This window comes from Rhinolophus hipposideros (assembly GCF_964194185.1).
Source record: "Rhinolophus hipposideros genome assembly, chromosome: 11".
In the NCBI taxonomy this organism is placed as follows: domain Eukaryota; kingdom Metazoa; phylum Chordata; class Mammalia; order Chiroptera; family Rhinolophidae; genus Rhinolophus; species Rhinolophus hipposideros.
The window spans coordinates 52884134-52904981 of NC_138057.1; the positions used below are offsets into that span (position 1 = coordinate 52884134).

Consider the following 20848-nt stretch of genomic DNA (forward strand, 5'->3'; position numbering starts at 1 on the left):
AAATATGTTCGTTGAATGGGACTGCAGTGTTCCGGCAACAACTATGAAGGTGTAGCAGGATGAAGCGCCCCCCGCCCCCAGCACTTGCCCTGCTTGCATGGCTGGGGGTGACAGCACCCAAGACTCTCCACCCATCCCACCTGAGCAGTGCCACCCACAGGAGGCTATGCTCTTAACAGGAGAGGTTTCTGTCTTCCTTTTGATGGACACATGGGCCAGGCACTCAGAAGGCAACCCTGACATTCCAGGAAACCCTAGCTGGCAACTGTGTCAAGTGAGGATTCAGACTAAATAACCACCCTTTCATCTTAGCGAAACAGAAATGCATCCCTTTGGCTTGCACACAACAGACGAATGGCAGACCAACAGCAGCCACCAATACAGAGTGTAGTTCAGTGCAAAGAGCATTAGTTTGGGAGTAAAGAGGTGTAGATGCCAGTCAGTGGCTCTGACACTAACTCGCTGTGTGACCTTGGTCAACTCCCTTAGCCTCTCTGGGCCTCAGTTATTCCATTTGTGTAATAAGTGGAGGATGTTTGCTCTGCCTGCCTTGCAGGGCTGTTGTGAAGACAGAAATGTAGAAGGGTGAAGAAAAAGCTTTGCAAAACATAAAGAGCACATGTTGTGGATTAAAATCCTCTGAGTGTTTATTACTGTGTAATATACCACCCAATTCCAAATGGCCTCAACCTCCCAGACAGCCTCTAGTGAAAGAAGACAACAGCCAGGCTTTCTGGGTGGATTTAAACGGGCCTCACATGCCACCAGGCTGTGCCTCTCAAGCCCCTCTGGAGCCTTGAGCTCTGCGGACTGAATGCCCACACTCCTGGCAGACCGCCACCTTCCCAAGATGATGGGAGTCTGTGCCAGCCCCAGGGACTCTGCCTGCCTTGCCACGCAGCCTCCGAAAACCATGGCCACCATACACCACACACTCTCTACAATCTGTCACCCTATGTGCACCCATCAAATTCTTCAGTGACCAAAAAAAAAAAAATCAGTGGATGGAACAGCCCAGTTCAGAAATTCCCAGTCACACTGTTTTAGGTCTGAACTTGTTTCTTAAAAGGCAGTTCTAATTAGAGTGACATTTTGTCCACTGTGGTTCTTAGTTATGAAAATAATGAGCTATGAAATTCCAATTTATTGTTGACAACTTAAATGGCCAGGCACCGGAGCGGCGCGTAACTTCCGAGTGCCATTCTACCTAGTGACAAATCTATTCTGGGCCGTGGGAGGCTGCCAGCTGGGCCGAAGAAGGTCCCTGTCCCCTTCAGTCTCCAGGGGAGATCTGGAGGGTTCCTGAGCACCCAACCCAGCATGGAGGTGTCCCCTCTGAGAAGGGCTTAGCATTTTGCCCTGAGACGATTTCAAATAGCAAGCAAAATGTCGGCTTAGCAAAGATGTCTCAGCAAAAACAAAGGAAGAGCCTTCTTTTCTCTCTCTCTTTCTCTCTCTCCCCCTCGGTACAATGAAGAGGCTTCCCAAAAAGATCTCTAAGATCCATTTGGCTCTCGGACTCTGACGCTGAGATAGTCTAAAATATTTCCCTTCTCTCTCTCTTTCTTTCTCTTTGTATCTTGTCTTCATTTCTCTTTGTTTCTCTTTTTAAAAATCAATTATTCCTTTTCGTTTTGTTTTCCCTTCTTCCCTCTTTCTCTTTTCTCTATCTCTGTCTCCTCTATTTTCTTCTTCTACTCTCACTCTCATCCTCCGTCCAACAAAACCACCATCTAATAAGAACACCACGCTGACATCCTGCCTTCCTCCTTGAACTCTGGCTGGGGCTCGTTTGCTTCTGAGTGCTAAACAGGACGGGAGCCCACAGCCTCCACCTCCGAGGTGACCTGAGAAGGGCAGGGGAATGAGAAATAAACACCGGGATCAAGGTCCCTAAAGGGGCTGCCAGACCTCTGGCCCTAAAATTCTTCCCTTGGCCTCCAGCAAGGCTCCCCAAGGTTAGAAACTGGTATTCCCTCCATCTGAGAGAATTTCTTTAATTCCAGCACATGGAAGGGAAAGAGCAAGCAGAAAGTCATGATGTCACTGACATACTTCAAAAATATTTCTTTTCTATTCAAGCATCTGTTCTCAAATCATAATGCGAGCTACAGAACAAAGGTTATTCTCTGACCCGGAGAGAGAAATCTTGAGAGAGTGTTGAACAGCTAAACCCGAGACCACTCATGGCTGCCAGGGCAGACCTATGACAACTTCACATGCCTGGAAATAAACCTGTGGCTTTGGTTTGGGAGGATGGTGAGGTGTGCATGGTCTGGGAATCCTTAAGCCCTCTTCCCTGCCTAAGTACTGACTGGCTGGCTGGACCCGGGTCAGTCACTTCTCTCTAGGTTTGTTTCCTCCTCTCGAAACTGCTTCTCTGGATGGTGCTGAGGTTCACCCGAGAAAATCAACAGGAGTGCTAAAAGCTGCACAGCCCTCTGGGAGAATCAGCATTGTTAGTATTTTGCTTGCAGCAAATCGCCAGGTCAAGTGGCAACTTTCAAATGTCAGACCGGAGAGTTAGTGTTTCTTTGGGAGTTGTTTTTTTTTTCCTCTCTAATTTAATAGATACTTAAGATGCCTGTCACTACAAAGGAAACAAAACAGAAGGAAAATACTGCAGCCCAACATAATAAGGTTGATGACAGCCCAAAAACTGATAATGACAGCTGACTTTTAAAAATGGTACATGCATTTGGAAAACATTAAAATGGAACATTGAATTCTGGTAATTTTAGTGATTTTAACTTGTGGATTTTCTACCCAGCCCCGCTCAGGCCCTGGGCTCACCTGAAATGTATAGGGGAATTTCCCCAGAACCTCTTACTCTTGGGTTCTTTGGAATAATTCACCAGGCTCTCAGAAAACATGTCATCCCTCCCGACTAAGTTCGCATTCCACATGCCACTGGGGTTTCCCAGGCTACTTTGACTTGAACAGCCTCGAAAGGACTTTGCAAACTCTAAAGTGCTATGCGTGTGGGCAAACTGCCATCATGATTCTCACTACGACACTGGCACGTTTGGACAGCCACTGGGTCGTGTTTGAGGTCGTTATTTGAAAACTCAAGGGAAGCCTGGAGCTCCTGCCTTTACCTGCCAAGGATTTTGCTGACACAACCATGGCTGACCCGAAGCTGCCTGGAGATATCGCACGGCCTGACACCTTGATGAGCAAGTTCCACTATCCTTTGGCGGACTACATCTGGAAGTGGCCGTCCGTTCACAAAAACCCCCCCAAGCTGATTCACTCCTCCATGTCCTGAAACAGATCAGAAACAAAAGGCAAGGGAAAGGGTGGTTAGAATCAGTCACATAGAAGGTAAAGCACGTTGCTAGTACCCAGAGTCCCTCAGATCAGAAATGGCCGCAGGCTAGATGTGTTGAACCTGGAGTCTAACCGTGTAGACTACATGAGCACCTCGCATTACTTTTTAGAGTTAACTTCAGCCTGTGTCCATCTTTAGCCAGTCAATTGGGCTACCGAGGGCAAACATCCCCATATTACATTTCCTTTATACTAGCATTTTCCTTGGAATTTCTTGTTTAACAATGGTATATGTGAAGACCTCAGTCTATACTAGGGACACAATTTATTGCGCACATGATGCGGAGGTGTAAGGAAGATCCTCAGGAGAAAAGACATTTGAAAATACATCAAAGTTAAAGAGATTGTTTAAAAATGAACCTCTTTTCCTTTTAACAAATATCTTTAAAAGTGAAAGGGTCCACGTCAAAAAACTTCAGGGGAAAATAAATGTTTTTTAAACCAGCGATCTGATTCAGAGCTAAAGACTTTTTAAATTTTTTAAACTGGTATCTGCAGAGACAAAACCCAACAACTGCCTAGATAAAAATGCTTTCTTTAAGTAAGTGAGGTCCATACCTCAATAAAGCTGGTAAAAAAATAAACAAAAAAGGTGAGGCTGTTATGCATATTTGACCCCTGCACCTTCTCAGATCGCACAAAAGAAATGGGTCAGAGGATCACATTCCACTCTACTGCACCAGAACTTATTATAAAGGAGTTTTCCTAAAATTTTTGGAGTGTTTTGCAATTGACAAGCAGCTTTACGTGGGTGCAGGGGCAATAAAGAAGCTGGAGAAGGCTTCTGAGTCCCAGGTTTTTCAAGGGTTCTGGGACACATTTTAAGTAAAAAGGAGGCTAGGAAAGTATCCACCCAATAAGCTCCCTTCTCTTACATCAAGGTCCATCTGGAGGGAAACAGGATCCGAGGAAATGAAGAGCCAAACCAGTAAACACAGGCAGATCCGGTATAGCAATGTCATTGACCTTGTAGCTGCTAATCAGCCACTAATAGTGCTGAGGACTGTCAGAGCCAAAGCGAAGGACTTACCAAAGCTACTGGCAGCTCCGAGGGCATGAGGAGGAGGGACTCTCCTGAACTGGAACTTGCCTGGGACTGGACTGTACCAGGGAAGTCAGGGCATCTCAGAGGACACACACACACACACACACACACACACACACACACTCACTCCAACTCTAAAACATAAAAGAGCTACCTCTTCTCAGCTCTCCCCTCCACCCCAGCACTCAACTACTATGAAGATTCACGAACAACATCTGAAATGAAGGGGGAAAAGGCACCCATTACATAGCCTATTTCCTAAAAACTGCCAAAGAAATTCATGCATTTCCCATGACAGTCCGGATTGAATATTTCCCCAAATTTCCAAGCTCAGGCTGATTTCAAGGGAAAACATAGTTTTGTAGATAATGACAGTACTTCATTCGAATTCTCAGCTAGAATTTGTGATTTTCAAAATGAGCTTTAATCGGTTTTGATTGTTCTAAACCACTCCCGATATAAGAAAAAGGAAAACCATCCCCAACAGGATTTTGCAGTTAGAAACACCACTGCATAGTTCACCTAAAAGAGAAAGACTGCAGCCACCCTTATTCAAGGGCCTTAAGAAGGCTTTGTTCTAGGGTTGGAAGCACCTAATAAAAATGAGTTGTAAGGCTCTTTCAAAAACAGGCTGTATTTAAGAAGAAAGTAAATTCAAAATTGGTACAATCTCATCAGAAAGGACAAAAAGGAAGCTAAAAGCACCCAGTACATTTGCAAGATAGTCCAGGCATTGTGGCCCATTTGCAATAGTCTATTCCCTATACCAAAGGCAATTAAACTTTCTGCCCAAAATACAGTGGCAACCTTCAGAGGACTCAAATTCCAAGAGCAATTGTACAGGACATTTGTGAGTTTTGGGGGCCATTGTATCATGGAAAAAACCTCAAGGGTTGGACACTCAAGGTGTCCCCCACAACCCTTCAAACCTTCTACTCCTGACCACAAAGACTACCAACACTCTTGCAGAGTCTGATCCGCATGTGCACAGCTGACACAAGACCCAGGGTGACCTGGGAGCCCCTGGAAAGGCCCCCAAACCCACTTGGTCCAGACATAGTCTTATCTAATAGAGCATTGTGAGGATGGTAGGGAGGTGATTTACAATTGTGGTCTGAGATGGCAATGTCTCCCAGTTACCCTGAGATTGGAAAGAAGTGAAATTCTATGCCTGAGAGAGGGGAGGCAGGGTGGGGAAATAAAATAGGAAAAGTGCGGTGTGAGGGGAAGGGTGCAAAGAGTGGGAATTAAATGAGCCAGACAGCAAGAAAAGGGAACCTGAAAGGTAAGCCTCACATTAGAAAAGCAGAGGAGAAGAAAAAGGAATGGATCAGCCACAACAAGCGAAGAAAAGAAAGGTCAGTGTGGTACACAGTGGAGGACAAGAAGACCAGAAGAGAAAATGGAGGAAGCCCAGTAAGGGGACATCAGGAGGACAAGGGACTTGTGTGGAGGGGGACCTTTGTTTTTTTGGAATCCCAGCTCAAGCCCTGCATTTCCTCTGGGAAACCCAAGTCCCAGCCTCTACTTCCTGTGGACTGCAGCTGAGTGAGGGTTCATCCCTTGGAGGGGGTGGGGAGAGACAGGCTCAGCTACACTTTTCAGGGCCAAGTAGAATGTACAGGAGAGACTGACTAAGAGACAGATGGAAACAAATCAAGGCAAAGACCAGGAAACAGATACACAGATACAAGAGAAACACAGCCCCGCCCCCACAGGACTGACAGAAAAGGTTTGGAGGGAGAAGGGTTGAATTGCAGATGCCCGTTGGGCCTTTGTGGCTCTGGTCTGGAAGGGCCAGCCTCCACAGATGCTTCTCAGGCCCTAATACAAACATGCTGCCCACCAAGGGCCCTGTCCACACCCAGGAGTGGGCATAGAGTCTTGGGGAGAGGGTCTCTGCTGACTCAGCCGCAGATTGAACTCCAGGACTTACAGGGTCATTGAAATTCCTCCTGGTATCACTGGAGAGGATGAAGGAAGGGACACAGAGACGTGCCAATAGGAACACAGGGAAATTGCCGAGATGAAATTTTCTTAATGGACTCTCTAAACGACAGACAGGTGCTGATACACATGGACAGTTGGGCCATAGATACAGATATAGATAAACCAGACAGAGTGCTTTGCACATCGTATGTGTATATCCACCCAGACAGTCCACTGTCCTCTCTCTGGAACCTGAGTCCCTCCCTCTCTTCTGTGAATCCCTGAAGACCCAAAAACCAGCTCCAGCTTTGCCCATGTGAACTTCCTCTCAGTCCTTTTGTCTCTGACCTCAATATTATACTCTGTAAAATGGGTATAACTAAAGGTTTAGCTAACACTCAGGCAGGAAACTATAAAAGTGCTTTATAACTGTTAATCATACCTATGGTAGAAAAACATCTGGGGAGGGAGGAAGGAGACCACTGTGCTGATGAAAGTGATGAGTCTGGAATAGCAGGTAGGAGCAGAGGAAGACCATTTCCTGGCAGTGCCTGCCCTTCCCCCCACAGAAGCTGTCCTGCTCCAATGGGGGGGTGTCAGGGGAAGAAACTGACTAGGGCCAGGAAGGAAAATGAGATGAGACTTGGTCCTTGCCCTTATTGCCCTAACGAACTCTAAGGATCTACTGTACACCCACCCCCAATCGCCAACAAATTGAGGCCCCAGAGTCGGCCTACATTGTGCAAGCAAATAGCTTTGGGTGACAGAACGAAAGGCACTTCCACAGAAGCCAGCTCTGGAAGCCGGGCTGGCTGGGGCCCAGCCTCACCGTACTGGCCGGGAGCTTAAAGATGGGAGGAGGGAGCATTTCTCAAGGAGGGGGCAGATGAAGTCTGGGAGGAAGAGGGACGGAGACAGAAGCTAGCTGCACCTGGAAGGAGCTGCCTTCTCCATCCTCATGCACAGCTAGGAGACCACGGGGTCTGATGCTATCTCCCCAAGGGCTTGGGTAAGACCTTTAGGGGCGCCTCTCTGCGCAGAAAGAGGCAGTGAGGGTCTGTGCATTTCCACCGGCGGCGAAGAGAGAAGCAAGCGCAGGGGCCAGCCCTCCCCATTTTGCCCCTCAATTGCTCTTTGGTTGAGCTAAGGGCTTGCCTACCTCTCAGAGTATTGACCCCAACTCGTTTGTTTTCTGGCTCACTCTGCGAGATCAGAGCCTCCCCCGAACCCAGCTCAAGTGTGCACAGGAGACGACTGCCGAGGGCGCTGGGGTCACTGTGGACTGGAAACCGTTTTGGCACAGGCCCCAGACGGTAAGGAATCGTTTGGGCTGGGACCGGAGCAAGCGGCTTTTCTGCACAAACCTCCGCACCGCTTTGGTGGATTACCTCCTACTCGGGAAATTGACACAAAGAGAAAGTGACCTTCCGGCAGCCAGCTCTGGCCGCCGGGATCAGCATTCCTCTGCCCACCAGGCCACTCGGCCCTCCGGGTAAAACACGGACAAATTCGCCCGAGAAAGCTCGCCTTCTCTGCAGCCGGGTCTCTGCTGCCTTTGTTAAATAGGGGACCCACGGCTGGGTAAGCAGGATCCTGGGCTGTCTGAGAAGAGCCTGTCGTGGGGAAGACTCCCAGCTGGGGATCAGTCCTACGCCCTGCGGCCAGTGGGGGCCGGAGTTGGGCACCCGGCTGGACGCCGCCAAAGCCTGGCGCCTTGCTCCGGCCCGGCTCTGCAGTGCGCAGAAGGGAAACACGATTCGTTCCACTTGGTATTTCCTTGAAATCTCCGAATCTAATCCGGCGCTAAGTCACCGTGAGAGGGACGCTCGTCTCACAGAAGGCTGTGCTAACGGGTGAACTGGAAGATCCCGCGGGCCAGGCAGCCGGCCCGCCGACCTCGCCCGCGCCCAAAATGACCCTTCCCTCTCCTACACATGCGGCGCATTTCAGAAGGCTGGGGCGCCTGTACAGTGACTAATTGGCTTCTTCTTCTTGATTTTTTTGGGGGGTTGGGGGAAGCAGTCATCACAAGGCAAGCCCCTGCAGAGGACTGGATGGTGTCTTTAAGGGTCTGTGTATGAACTGGCGGCTTCTAAGCAGAAAGCTCAGCTCAGGAACCTCTACTTCGTTGATTTTTCTAATCACACTCCTCAACTCCAGGACGCCTTTGGAGCTCTGGACCTAGTGTCCTCGCTTACCTCTCAACCTCTTCCTTCACATACACAAGCACACAGGCAATGGTTGGGGCCCCACTTTCCCTCCAAGCCTGTCGTGATCAGCCCCACGGCTGAAAAGGAGCTATAAGGGTTGGGTCGTGGGGCGCTGTCTGACACACTGAACCTTTTGCTACAACTTCGCACCCTCCACTAACTAGCCCGGCCGGAGCCCTCTCCAGGTCCCAGCCAGGATTCTCCCAGCACGCTGAGATATCGCTGCCGGAGCCCGCGGAAGGCTGCAGCTCGCTGCCTACATTACGCGTTGGTGGAGGCGGGATTCCCGGTGCCAGGTGCTCTGGGCCTGGGCGACCAGGCACGTTGTTCCACATCCCCTGCCTGGGAGCCCTGCACTTTGCAAACTTGACTGCTCCGCTACAGAAGTCCTGGGTCCTCCCAGCCTCAGTACCTGCCGGGCAGTCCGGCACCCCCAACCCCGTCCCGGTCGGAGAGTGAGAGAGGAGAGCTCGCCGCCTACTTACTATGCATGGATGCAAACGGGTCGTGCTTACAGTGTATTTCCATCGGGGCGCTCCAGACTGCAGGCCGGCCCACGCCGCCGCCTCCCCGCGCCAAGGGGCTGCCCAGCGCGGCTGCGGAGCCGCGTCGCCAGGCCAGGCGCTGGGCTCAGAAAACACTGCTGGAGCTTCGGGGTGCCTCTCAGAGCCGCCCTGCCGGAGATCGCGGAGAGCTGCGCCGAGAGGCGGGAAACCGCGCTCGCGCAGTCGGGCTGGAAGCGAGGCGCCCAACTCCTGGTGGCTCCCTCCCGGGCTGACTCAGGCGGCAGCTCCGGCCCCGGCCCGGGGAGGCTGCGGCCGAGGCGCTCGCAGCTTCGGTGGCATAGCGTAGGGGCCTGCTTCCAGGAGGGCTGGGAACCCCTGGCCTCCGGTAGGAGCGGCTTCGAGGAGGCCTGCGGGACTCACGGCCCTGGGCTCCACTCGGGGGGTAGCGAGGCCCGCTGGCGGCCAGGCTGGTTCCGCGGCCTCGCTGCGCGTGGCGTCTCTCCTCGACCTGTCGGTCTCCACCGGATCCTTTCTCTCTCCGCCTCTCTGAGTCTCTGGGGCTCGGACTTGCAGCCTCAGCCTCTCTTCACCCCGCTCTCCCACGTCTCGGATGAAGTTGCTAAGAACTTCCTCTCTGCGGTGCTGGGGCCCAGGTGGTTTCGCAGACTCTTCCGCCACTGACGTTGGGGCTGAAACTCCGGAGTCCCCCGGAGCTTGTAGCCCTCACACCCCCGGACCCACTGTCTTCAAAGTTCCCGCTGCTCGCCCATCGCTGGGACCAGGAATGGGGACAACAGCGATAGTCTCCTCCTCGCCTGAGTATCTGCCTCACGCCCACCAACTCTTCGCGCCCCGCTGTCCTCTCTCGGGGGTCTGGGTCTACTGTCTTTCATTCAGTTGCCTCTTCCGGGACGGCCGCCGCGCCTGCCCCAGGCGTGGAGCGAGGGACAGACGAGAGAGCGGAAGGTCCCCTCCACCAAGGCCGCCGGGACTGCTGGTGCTTGGATGGAGCCGCTGTCGGCTTTCCCCGCGTGGCCGCCACCGGCGCCGGCACTAGCCCTCCGCCTGTTCGGCGCGCACAGTGCGCCACCGCGCCGCCCCGGAGCCGCTTTCAGGACCCGCTGCGTGTGGACAGCGCCGCCCGGGGCTCAGCCTCCCTCCGGGCGGGGGCGGGGCGGGGGCTAACATGCCAATCACGTTTCATCAAGCCAATCGGAGCCGTGGCAGCCGGGCCTGGCCCGAGACACCGCCCCATTGGCTGAGCAACCGGCGGGCTCCGCCTGATTAGCGGATACCTGGGCAATAGGAGAGAATGGGAGGCGGGGCCCAAGCGGCGGCGCCACGTTCATTGACAAACGCGCGGCGCGAAGGCCTAGTGAAGCGCGGATGGACGGAGGGGGGAGGGGATCCACATAGTGCCTGGAGAGTCCTGCAGCAGGTCCCGAGGGAACCTGGCCTCCCCGCCGCGGCGTTGAGACCTTGGGACGCCTAGAAGGATAGCGGACAGCCGAGGCGTGGTGGAGGGGCGGAATAGCCTCCAGAAAATACATGCACCCACGCAACGGTTGTTGGAGGAAGACATGGAGCGCAGTAGAGATACGGCTTTCAATCTAAGCCTCATCAGACTCGCAATGTGCGCCCGTTCTGTCCTCAGTTTCCTCGTCGGTAAAATGGGCAGCGTTGGCTTACATAGTCTTTAATGAAAGCTCCTTTTCAGTGGAAACATTTCATAATTGTATCAAGAGCCTAAGTCGCTGCCGCCACCTCCTCGTCCACCACCCTCCCTCATTTTACCCCAGGGCCTACAACTCTAAGATAACCGAATGGCAGAGATGTTGAGGTGAAAGAAATCTCACATTCCTTTACAGTTAACAACCAGGGTGCTCCTGGGGGAGGGAGCTATCTGAGGCTTTGGATCGGGTTGTCCAAGCACGGAGCCCTGAGCCCCTCTCCAGCCTAGACACTTGGGGGGGATAGTGACGCGCGCAGCCGAAGGCTTCTGTCCGCAGGGGCAATTCCGCATCTGGCCAATGGCCTCTTGGGAACTGAACGAACCCCGTGGTGTCCAAAGTTAATGAGGGTCCTGAAGCAGGCGGGGGTGAGGGCGCGTTCTATCAGCAAGGGCCGCGCCAAGCCACGCCGGGCGTGCTACCTACCATGCTGCAGCTTTCAGCTGTTGAGAAAACCCAACCTCCCCTCTCCGGCGAAGTTCTTACTGCTTTTAAGACAAAATGGGTGGGATTTATAGCAGAACACCTCCTGGTCCAGAAACGCAGGGTTTTTGTCCAGCGAGTCTCAGTTTCTGGTGCGGGGAAGGAGGGGAGGCTCTGCGACCACAATAAAAGGAACTGGTCTTTGAAAAGGAAGCATGCGACAGCCAGTCTACACACAGGAGGGAATAGTTCTGTGAGCGGTTAATGTCTAGCAGAGACGTTGAAGACTCTCCTGCCCCAGCAGGTCGCAAGCCCCATCATTTCGAATTCATCAGCGATGATCCTCTAATGTTAAACACAAATCCACCAAAACAATGGGTCTGAGATGCCTGATCCAGGTTCGGGCTTGTAAGGAGGGCAGGGCACATGTTGACCCTGAGAGGATTCCTGGGCCATTCTCTGCTTCAGTCTCCTCTCTCTCTACCTCTGCCCCATTTCTCACTCCCCTACCCTGGGTCGGTCCTCAGGCCCACCTTCTGTTCCTGTCCCAGACCCAGCTGCCCCGGAACGGTAGATAAGTTTCCGGCCTGACACGGTCCCCACCCCCTCCAGGGCACAGCTGCGGGGAAACCGCCTCAGGCGGGCCTCTGGGGGCCCAGCAGGCTGCCAAGAGCTGGGGGGGGGGGGTTGGAGGCGGCGTTATTTCTCCTTTGTCTGGAACCCCGCCTGTCCTTATCTTCACACCCCCACCCCGCCCGCCTTGGAGCAGCGAGATCGCAACTGCGAAGAAGGACCAGGATAAGTTAGGGTTCCCACGCTCTCTCCACCAGTGGCGCGCGGTGGATTGGAAGTGGCTAGATTTCAACGTGGCGTCTCTGCGTTTCCACCTAAGACTCAGGAGTGTGGGGACGCCCTGAGGAACGCCGTCAGTGACATCTCCACCTCCAGCCCTACTCATGAGTTCAGGGCTGGAAACTCAGATTCTAAAATCTTTGAACTCAAAAGGCCCCGAGGCTAAGCTTTCCCCATTTTACAGATACGGAACCTGAGGCCAAGGAGGAATGCGACTTGTCTAAGGTCACATAGCAAGTCCGAACTAGAGGAAAGGCAGTGAGCCGGGAACCTCTTTCTCAAAAACGCCTCTCCAGAGCCACTCTTGGGATGGAGGGGTGGGGTGGGGGAGGGTATGCTACTAAATCAAAGAACCCAGCTAGGATATGCCCTCGCAAACGGGTTTTCCTTCCCATACTTGTGCGGCTTGGACAGAATTCCTGGGGCGCTGCCGGGTGGGATGGAACCGCAGATACCCGAATAGGAATAACTCAGACTCCCATTTCCCACAGAAGGTGTTCGGTTTCAGGACGGCGTTGGGCTGCCTAACCTGTGTGTCCAGCAACCCCCTTTGGCACAGTACGCTGCGCAGGGCAGAAGGAGCTTCCCTCTGGGTCGGGGGTAATTCACTGCCTCCGGAGCGGGCCGGCCTCCAGAAACTTTTAATGCCAAGAGGCGCCACCAGACCTGATATCCTGGCCACCTAGCCCAGCCTTACAGGCCACCAAACGGTGGCCCAGAGAAGTTACGCGACTAGTCCGAGACTACACAACGATTCCTTGACCAAGCCGGGCTTCTACCGCTCAGTCCGGCCTCGGGAACCTCACGAGCCCAAGAATCTGAGTCCAGGAGAATGACGAGCTGAGAGCTGGTCTCGACCGCATTGCGCTGAAAGCGGTCGGGCCACGCTCTGCGCAACAGTCGTGTGGTTTCGTTCCCCCAGCAGCACGACTTTGGGCCGGGCCCTGTGCTAAGCGCTAGAGACCAGGAAGGGAAACCCTCCGGGAAGAAACTCAATTTATGTAAATCGAATTGCCTGTGAAAGTTTTGCTATTGAGAGAAAGCCCATTGAGAATAATGTTTAAGGAGCTAAAACACCTTCAGAGAAGCGTCCACCTCGGTTTTCAGCCACAGAGCCTGGCTTCACTCGGAACACACTACCTCCCGTCTCCAGTCTCGCTACTCCAAGCCAGTCTCTCCATCGCCCAGCGGCTCCGGAGGGTTGGGGCTGCTATAGAGCTCTGTAGGCCTGAGATCGACTCCCGCAGCCCAAGTCCAGCCTATTTCCCTGCTCTTGCTTGGGGCAAAGCGAGGCATACAGGGCTCAGATTCGTTGCTCAGTTCGGGAAAGTTAAAGGTGACACAGCCATCACTGTCCTAACTCGGTGGGTCCTCTCTAATTCTCATTTTAAAAGCATCAAAGAGAGAAAGAAATTGATCCGAGGTTACACAACTAGTGGACTCAGAGCCGATTCCTGCGCCTGGATTAAGGGTCTGCTCTGCCTGGCCCAGGTCTGTTTGTAGGAATCATTGAAATGGGTGATAAAAGGGAAGAATGTAACCAGATTTGTCTTTGTCAGAGTTTGTTATCATTACCAGCTCACCCCAAAGGCCAGGGACTCTGGGACTACCTTTCTATCTCTCAAAGACTTTAGGCAGGGGACCCCTTCTCCTAGGGCTCAGCTTCCCCATGTGTCTAATGGGGAGGAGAATTCCTGAGATGAGGCCTCCCAAGGTTTTGAAAAATGAAGATTCACGGGTAGGAAGTAGTGTTATTTCATCAGGCTCATTCTAGAGCTGGTGGTCTGGATGCCATTGCCTAGTCAGAAAGTGTTCAGCCTATCCTGGTCTCCCTGGCCTTGGGACTCCTTAACTCCCACTACAGCTACTTTCCCCAATAGTAGTTTTTCTCCAAAGGGGCCCATGGAGGAGGGTGGGGTTCTGTCTCCTCTCAGCTGGAATGAGAAGTCTAATGGCAGAGAAGTGGCCTTCCAATCCTACTCCACCCATTCCTCCTGCTGTATCATCTCAGTAAGTCTCTGCCTCTCTCTGGACCTCAGTTTTTTCTTTTTGGTAAGAGGATCCTTAAGAGGCTCCTGTTCAGGGCTGACCTCACCGAATCTTGGGCTTAGAGCTAGAAAGGCATACACATCTTCCCCATTGTGCAGATGGGGAAACTGAGCTCAAGCGATGAAATGGAATACAGTTATGAAGAAAGGAAAGGGAGTTCAAGCGGCCCATAAAAGGCCTCAAAGTTAGGAGAGGGAAGAAGCCCATGGAAAAAATCCCCAAACCAGACTTGGATGCCCCCAGCCTGGCCAGCTTCTCGGCTCTCTCCTCTTCCTCAGCCGGGGCTCAGGCTGGTGCACACAGGCAGAAGTGCAGTGTCACCTGAGATGTCTGCACTTTCCCAGGCAGACTGGCCCTTACCCCAACCGGCTTGAAGAGGGGGCGTGGCTTTTTAGATTTTTTAAACTCTGGCCTGCCTAGGGCCCCCCAGCCCCACCCAGGCCCGCCCCACTGAGGGATGAAATGCTTTATTGATTAAACGATTATTCAGGTGATTGAACTAATCAAAGAGCTCATCGACCGCCTTGAATTACATTCTTCATAGACAGCTTGTCGGAAAGGCAGCCAGGCCAGCCACGTAGACCCTCTCCTGGACCCTCATAAGCCTCTGACCCATTCTCAACCATACACAATCCCTCGTCCAGGGACCCACTGGGGAAGAGGGGGAAGAGTGAGGATGGAGCAGAGGGCATTTCCAGGTTTCCCTTCCTACACTCTCAACGTGGGGAATTCTCTTCAATTCTGCCTCTTTCACCTCTGCCCTAACGTCTTAGTTACAATTTTAGAAACACATCTAAGCCAAGGGAATTGTCCTGGGTTTAGGGTATAAGTTCACCCCTCTCTGCTTTCTGACCTATATTTGGGTTTATATTTGGGTAGAGAAGGGGGCTCACTGATCCACAGGAATGGGGATTAGGAGAGTTCCTGACAGTGACAGGAGTGTTTGGGTGGGGGTTAGCATGTTTGGCCTAAAGAGTGAAAGAGGCTTTTACCTCGGGGCAAACTGAGGCCTCCTGCTGTCTGCCATCTCCTTTCAGATATAAACACACCTTACTCTACTCACACCCTGGGCCGGTAGGAGGCATACAGGGCCCTGTGCCAGAAAGGCCTGTGTACATACAGACACCAGAACTGAATGCCCAGGCAGGGCACACATGTCCACCCACTTGTGCTCTCCTCCATTGGAGCGGCAACCACAAGACAAAACCTGAGCACACAGCACACACACACACACACACACACACACGAGTCAGAGGCTTCTTTAGGTGAAAGTGAAGGCAGGCTGGGGGTCCCTAGAAACGTCTGTTCTAACCTATAGGCTGTCTGCTCTTACCTGCCAAGGAGACCCATTTATACAAATGGTAGGCTCAAGAGTGCCCAGAGAGAGAAGCAGTGCCCCTTACACACTGAAGGTCTGCACACCCTGAATTCACATCTGCACACCTGGTTCTCCCAATAGAATGGGACCTGAGACTGACTGTTCACAGGCTTACCACAACAAACCCCCACAGGCCCTAGACCCATTTCTGTGCCTAGAGGCTGGCACTTTTGTGTACATTGGCATGTACACAGTGAACAGCTGTTGACATCCAAAAATGGACGGGTCAGTGTAACCACATCTTTCTCACTTCCAAAATCACTTGGGATATGACAGATGAACACAGACTGTTAAAGGAGTAGATGTACACCCAGACACTTATCCAAATTATATATATATGTGTGTGTGTGTGTATATATATATTTGTATATATATATATGTACATGCCACTCATAGACACACATTTTGGATACTCAGAAGAACAGTACCCAGGAACACCAACTCATAAAAACACACACTAACACACTCAGGAATATAAAGACACACACAGGCACATAAACTCTTGGACACACACTCAGACATTTGAAAACACATATACAGGGACACACAAACTCACAGTCACTCATGCACACTCTGAATCCATATGTAAACACAGAGGCTCAAACAAACTTTCAGGTCCCCAGATAGACACCTACATAAACATTCAATAATAAAGAAAAAAATAGGCAAACTCTCAGACTCTTGGACTGATGCAGAAGTCTGTGAATAGATTGGTGAAAAGACATACAATCGAGGTGCAGACAAACATGCAGTCAATCCCGGCGAAAATGAGACGCACCCCCTCCCCCAGGGCGGACACACGTCAGGATCAGCGCCCGACTGGGTCCGGTAGTTAGCGCGCCTGGAGCCGGTACCGAGGTCCTACCTGTCCTGCCGGTCCGAGGAGTTGGGTAATTTTTCTCTAAATCCATTTTGATTTTTCAGAACTTGGTGGAATGGACAGAGGGGAAAAAAGTTTCCACTTTTTTTGTGCTTCTTTTCTTCCCCCCCCCTCTGGTGCCAGGGGCCGCTCACAGGTCGGAATAATTCAAGCCTTCCGCTCCCCCGCCGAGCTGGGGTAGCTGATCACTGAGCTGAAACTAAACGTTTTAGGTGGAAAAAAAGCGTCCGAAGGCACCGTGAAATGATTAAGGAACTAAAGAGCTTCTCGCCATGTGAGATCATGTCCTGTTCTCGCCAACATCACAAGATGTCCCCAGACACGCCGCGCCCCCAGCGTGCGGCCCCGCACTGCGGGCCCAGAGCGAGGCAAGGCTGCCCGCGCCGTGCGGCTGGGCCTGTTCAGCTGGGCAGACGGGGCGAGCCGGGCCGGACCGGGCCGGAGCAGTGCCGAAGGCCGGGAGAGCAGCAGTGCCACCGCCGCGCCGCCCTGGACTTTTATAGAGGGTTGGGGGGAAGGGAAGGAAGGCTTCAGACAACCGGGAGCTAGCCCGCGCACTTACGGGAAGGGGCCGACCGAAGGCGAGCCCGGAGCCCTGGCCTCACCGCAGCACCTTCCACAAACCCTTCTGTCTTGGTGTCGCGGCCCTATGCGCAGTGCGCGGGGCCGGGGACCCCTCTAGGTGCAAACCCTGCCGTGTAGGCGGGTGCCGGGCGGGTTTTTGTTTTTAAAGAAATTAACCAATCTGTCAAGCAGGTGCCTTTGAGGGGGTTGGGGGTGCAAAGGCAAGCGGGATTGCCAGGCATCCAGCTTCCTCGGATTCACCCCTAGGGCGGCGCCCGCCCCCAGAGCTCCCAGCCACCCCACCCCCCACCCCAATTTGCAGCTCTAATACTATCGCTGGGGCTCTGACTCTAGGGCACTGCCCGAATCCTAAACCCCGCTGGTCCCACTCAGACCCCTGGGCGCAGTTCTCTTCCCCACACCACGTCTCATTCTGGACCAGTGCACAGAAATTAAGCTGTGAAACGCTGGAGATAACATCTGGGCCTCGGCTTTGGAGCATCCGGGCTGAGCAGAACCATCTCAGGAGGTGCTGGAGATTGGCGGGAGTCCTAGACAGTTTACCCTGGCCCATGAATAGAATCCCTTTGCCCTCAAGCCCCAAGACGTTGCGGCGTCCACGAGTCCCAGGACTTGATTCCAGAGGGGAAATCAGCCCGAGAGAGACGCGGCAGAGGTGTGGCATGTCCAGCCCGCTGTCTTCGGCCCAGCCCCTAGATCTCCCTTCTCTCCCCCTCCCCAGTCCCGAGTCCAGCTGCTGGGCCACTGGAAGCCCGTGGGGCCCGGTTGCGGGGTGGTCGCAGGGGCACGGTTCTTCAGGGGCGGGGATGGAGGTGGGGGGTGGGAAGCGCTCCGCAGGAGGACTCTTGGCCCGCGGGACAATGGCAGTTTCGGAAAGTGAATCGCCCTCAGCGAGCGTGTTGTTTGTTTGTTGGAGGGGGTGGTCACGAGGCTGGGCCACAACCTAGGGGGAAGAGCCCAGAGCTCCAGAAAAGGGGTGGGGGGCGCCGCGGGGACCGGACATCGCTTATCCACTGAGCTGATTTCGCCACAATCGGAAACGTGGTTGGGAATTCCCGGGCGGCCCCCCCCCACCACCACCAAGTAGTCTGCTCAGCCCCCCTGCGCCGCCTCCCTCCTGCAGCCTGCGGATCTGGGTCCCAGTCCGAAGATTTGATTTTTGGTCATCTCGGAGGGCTCGATTCTTCCCCTCCGCAGCCTGGCCCCAGCCCGGGCTTCCTGCCCTTCGGCTTAGCGAGCGCAGAGAGCTACGCCGAGGAAGAGCGGCCTGTCCGCAGCCAGACATCAAAAGCCCTCCCGGAATTGACATTTCACCCTGGGCTGGGGGCGGGAGTCGTTTTCTTTTGTTTTCTATTTAGAGAGTTTGTTTTCTTTTTGTTTTCTGTGAGTTTTATTTTCATTATCTATGAGAGAGTCTTTTGTGTCAGGTGTTTCGCGTGTTTTTTTCGCGGATTTCATTTTAGAGGGTGTCGCTTTGTAAGTCTTGTTCTTTGGGGTGGGTTTTGTTTTCTGTCCTGTGTGTTTTGATTTTGTGTGTGTTTTATGCTCTGTCCTTATGGGTAGTCTTTCGGTGTGTCGTTTGGAAGGTTGTTCCTTCTGCGTGGAGCTTTGATTTTTGTATTAGTGGGTGTCGTTTGTGTGTTTTGCTTTAGGTGAATTTTGTGTTTTGTTTTCTTCGATTTTGATTTTGTTTTTATCAACCGTGCGTTTGGATGGGGATTTTGGTTTATGTTTTCGTGTGTTGGCTTTACTTTTTGTATTGTTGGGGTGCTTTGATGAGGTTTGCGTGTGTGTTTTGGCTTTGTGGAGCTTTTGGATTAGGAAAGAGACACCCGCCATTACTCCGCTCCAGTTCGCACCCAGGAAGGGCAGAGGATTAGGCCAAGCATCACGAATGGTGGATTCTCCGTGTTTCGAAATACCTGACCCCCGCGCCGCCGCGTGCTACTCTGCGCGCTCAAGATCAACGCAAAAAAATATTGTGCGTTCCCGAGGGGGCGCCCGCCCTTAGTCATAAAACCGCGGGTCATGTGGCGCTAGTGCCCAAGTCAGAATTCACAGAGCCCCCCTTGGCGGAGTACCCAGGCCCAGCCGCCGCCCTGTTGCCCACCCTGTGCTCCGCAGGGCGTCTCCCCTAGCGCCTGGTCAATGTGCTTCTGACCTCCCCGACTCCCGCCGCGTTAGACCGAGGGCTGGCTCCCGGCCACGGAGCAGGTGGCAAACCTCTTCGGAGGACACGGAACTGACGCTGCGGCCCTAGAGATACTGGGCAGGGGCCTAGGGATGCGTGGAGTCGAGGCTCAGATCGGCGTCGGGACCCCCGGAAAACCCCCCGGTCTCATTTGTCTGCAGCCCTAGGGTCCTAGAAACACGACTCCACTCAGCTTTCGGTTTGGAGAGCCTGCCCAGGTTTGCAACCACAGACACATAAATCCACACGCGAACATACGCATACATAGCTAGAGAGAGCCAGCGCTTTGGTAGCAGCGGCCTGCTGGCGGAACCCGCGTGGGCACCACCTCCAGGGGAAGCCAAACTGCAGTGCCCGGAAATGTTCCAAGGACGGAAAAGACATTCTTTCTGTCCACATTGCCAGAACTTCAAGCTCGATACACCTGGATCCGTTTAACGCGGCATCAGGAAGAAATGGAAAGGCAAATTTAAAGAGGCAGAAAGACACGCTAGCTAAGCCGGCGAGGGAATGCGGGAGAATCTATAGAGAAAAAAAACACACAAACTTGGAGAGGAAGAGACAAAACTGTGGGCAAAGGCAGACTGGAGGCCCAAGAAAGGGGCTGGCGCGGAAGCTTCACCGGCCCCTGCGCGCTCTGGCATTTTCTGAGCGGGAGAAAGCAGAAACCGAGAATAGAGTGACAGGAAAAGAAAAGAGTCACAGAAGGGGTTGGCCTACGCACGCTGCCAGCTTCCCTCTCTACCCTAGGACGCTGCGATTTAGGGAGGGGGAGGCCGACGTCGGGACGTGGGGAGCCTGGGTCGGGATCTTCTACTCAGCCAGGAGACAACCGGGGACTCCAGGGCTTGTGGAGCGGGGACTGTGGCTGGGTTCCGGCCCGGCGCCCCCCGCCACCCCCAGCACGAAATCCAGCAAAGGTTGGGCCACCGCGGTCCGCCGCTGGGCCTCCCGTCTGTGCGAGCCCTGGGAGAAGCCGCGGGGAACGATCCTGGCCTTTGGGGCTCTGGGCTGCGTGGAGCCCGCGCTGAGAGTGGGTGGGAGCCGACGTCCAGGCAGGAGGCGAGGCGAAGGCCCCGCCCTAAAGCTGGGGGCCCAGTCCTGGGGGCTGCTGGGGCCGCAGCTGGACTCACAGGATTCCAGGTCCGCGCTGCACGCACGTGGCACTGAACCTTGGGCAGGCGGGCCCCTGATGCCCAGCCCCGCCCCGCTCCGTTTGCCGGGCCTGGCTGGTGTCAGGATTGAGGGTGGACGCCGAGTCGCGGCGAGTAGGTCCCTCGCGGTACAAACTTGGGGCTAGGGATGGCGCCCGGGTGGATGGGGACGCCTCTCCACTTACAACGCCCTGGGAGCAGAGCGCAAAAAGCGCGCAACGCGCGGGCCTGTCGCCGCCGCGGGTTTTCAAGCGGCGCCCGCGGCAGAAAGGGGCTGAAGAATGGTTTGGGTCAAAGCACCCTTTTCTGCTGCTAGTGGGGTCCCCTACGCGTAAAGGGCTTCGCACTCTGGCTGCTGGCTCTCGCGGGCAGCATGTGCTCGCGGCTCGCCGCTCGGTCGCTGGAAAACGCGACGGTCTCTGTGTTCGCGGAATCTGGTGCTTATGGTGGGTTATTGTTATCGTTGATTACTTTACCGCCTTTCTTGTTTTAATGAAAAGTGTTATTGGGAGAAGCCTCAAGGAGTGTAGACCTGGGTGGTTTAGATGGGTTCATTTTAACTCAAATCCAGTGATTCAATTCAGTT

General features: G+C 53.6%; 1 protein-coding gene across 8 annotated transcripts in view; it reads right to left on the reverse strand.

Annotated features, from left to right (window-relative positions):
* The window catches only part of PAX5 (paired box 5), a gene marked incomplete at both ends in the record, with an annotated part of 179055 nt that extends 162692 nt beyond the window's left edge, over window positions 1–16363 (reverse strand). For 7 of the 8 annotated variants that reach the window (XM_081067162.1, XM_081067161.1, XM_081067159.1 and 4 more), the window contains 2 exons: window positions 3099–3264; window positions 16318–16363. In XM_081067162.1, the coding sequence (XP_080923288.1) occupies window positions 3099–3264; window positions 16318–16363 (212 nt within the window). Of the gene's footprint in view, window positions 1–3098; window positions 3265–8999; window positions 9043–16317 lie in introns of those variants that run through there. The other variant, XM_081067156.1, reaches the window with a different exon arrangement.
* Window positions 16364–20848: the final 4485 nt, after the last annotated feature.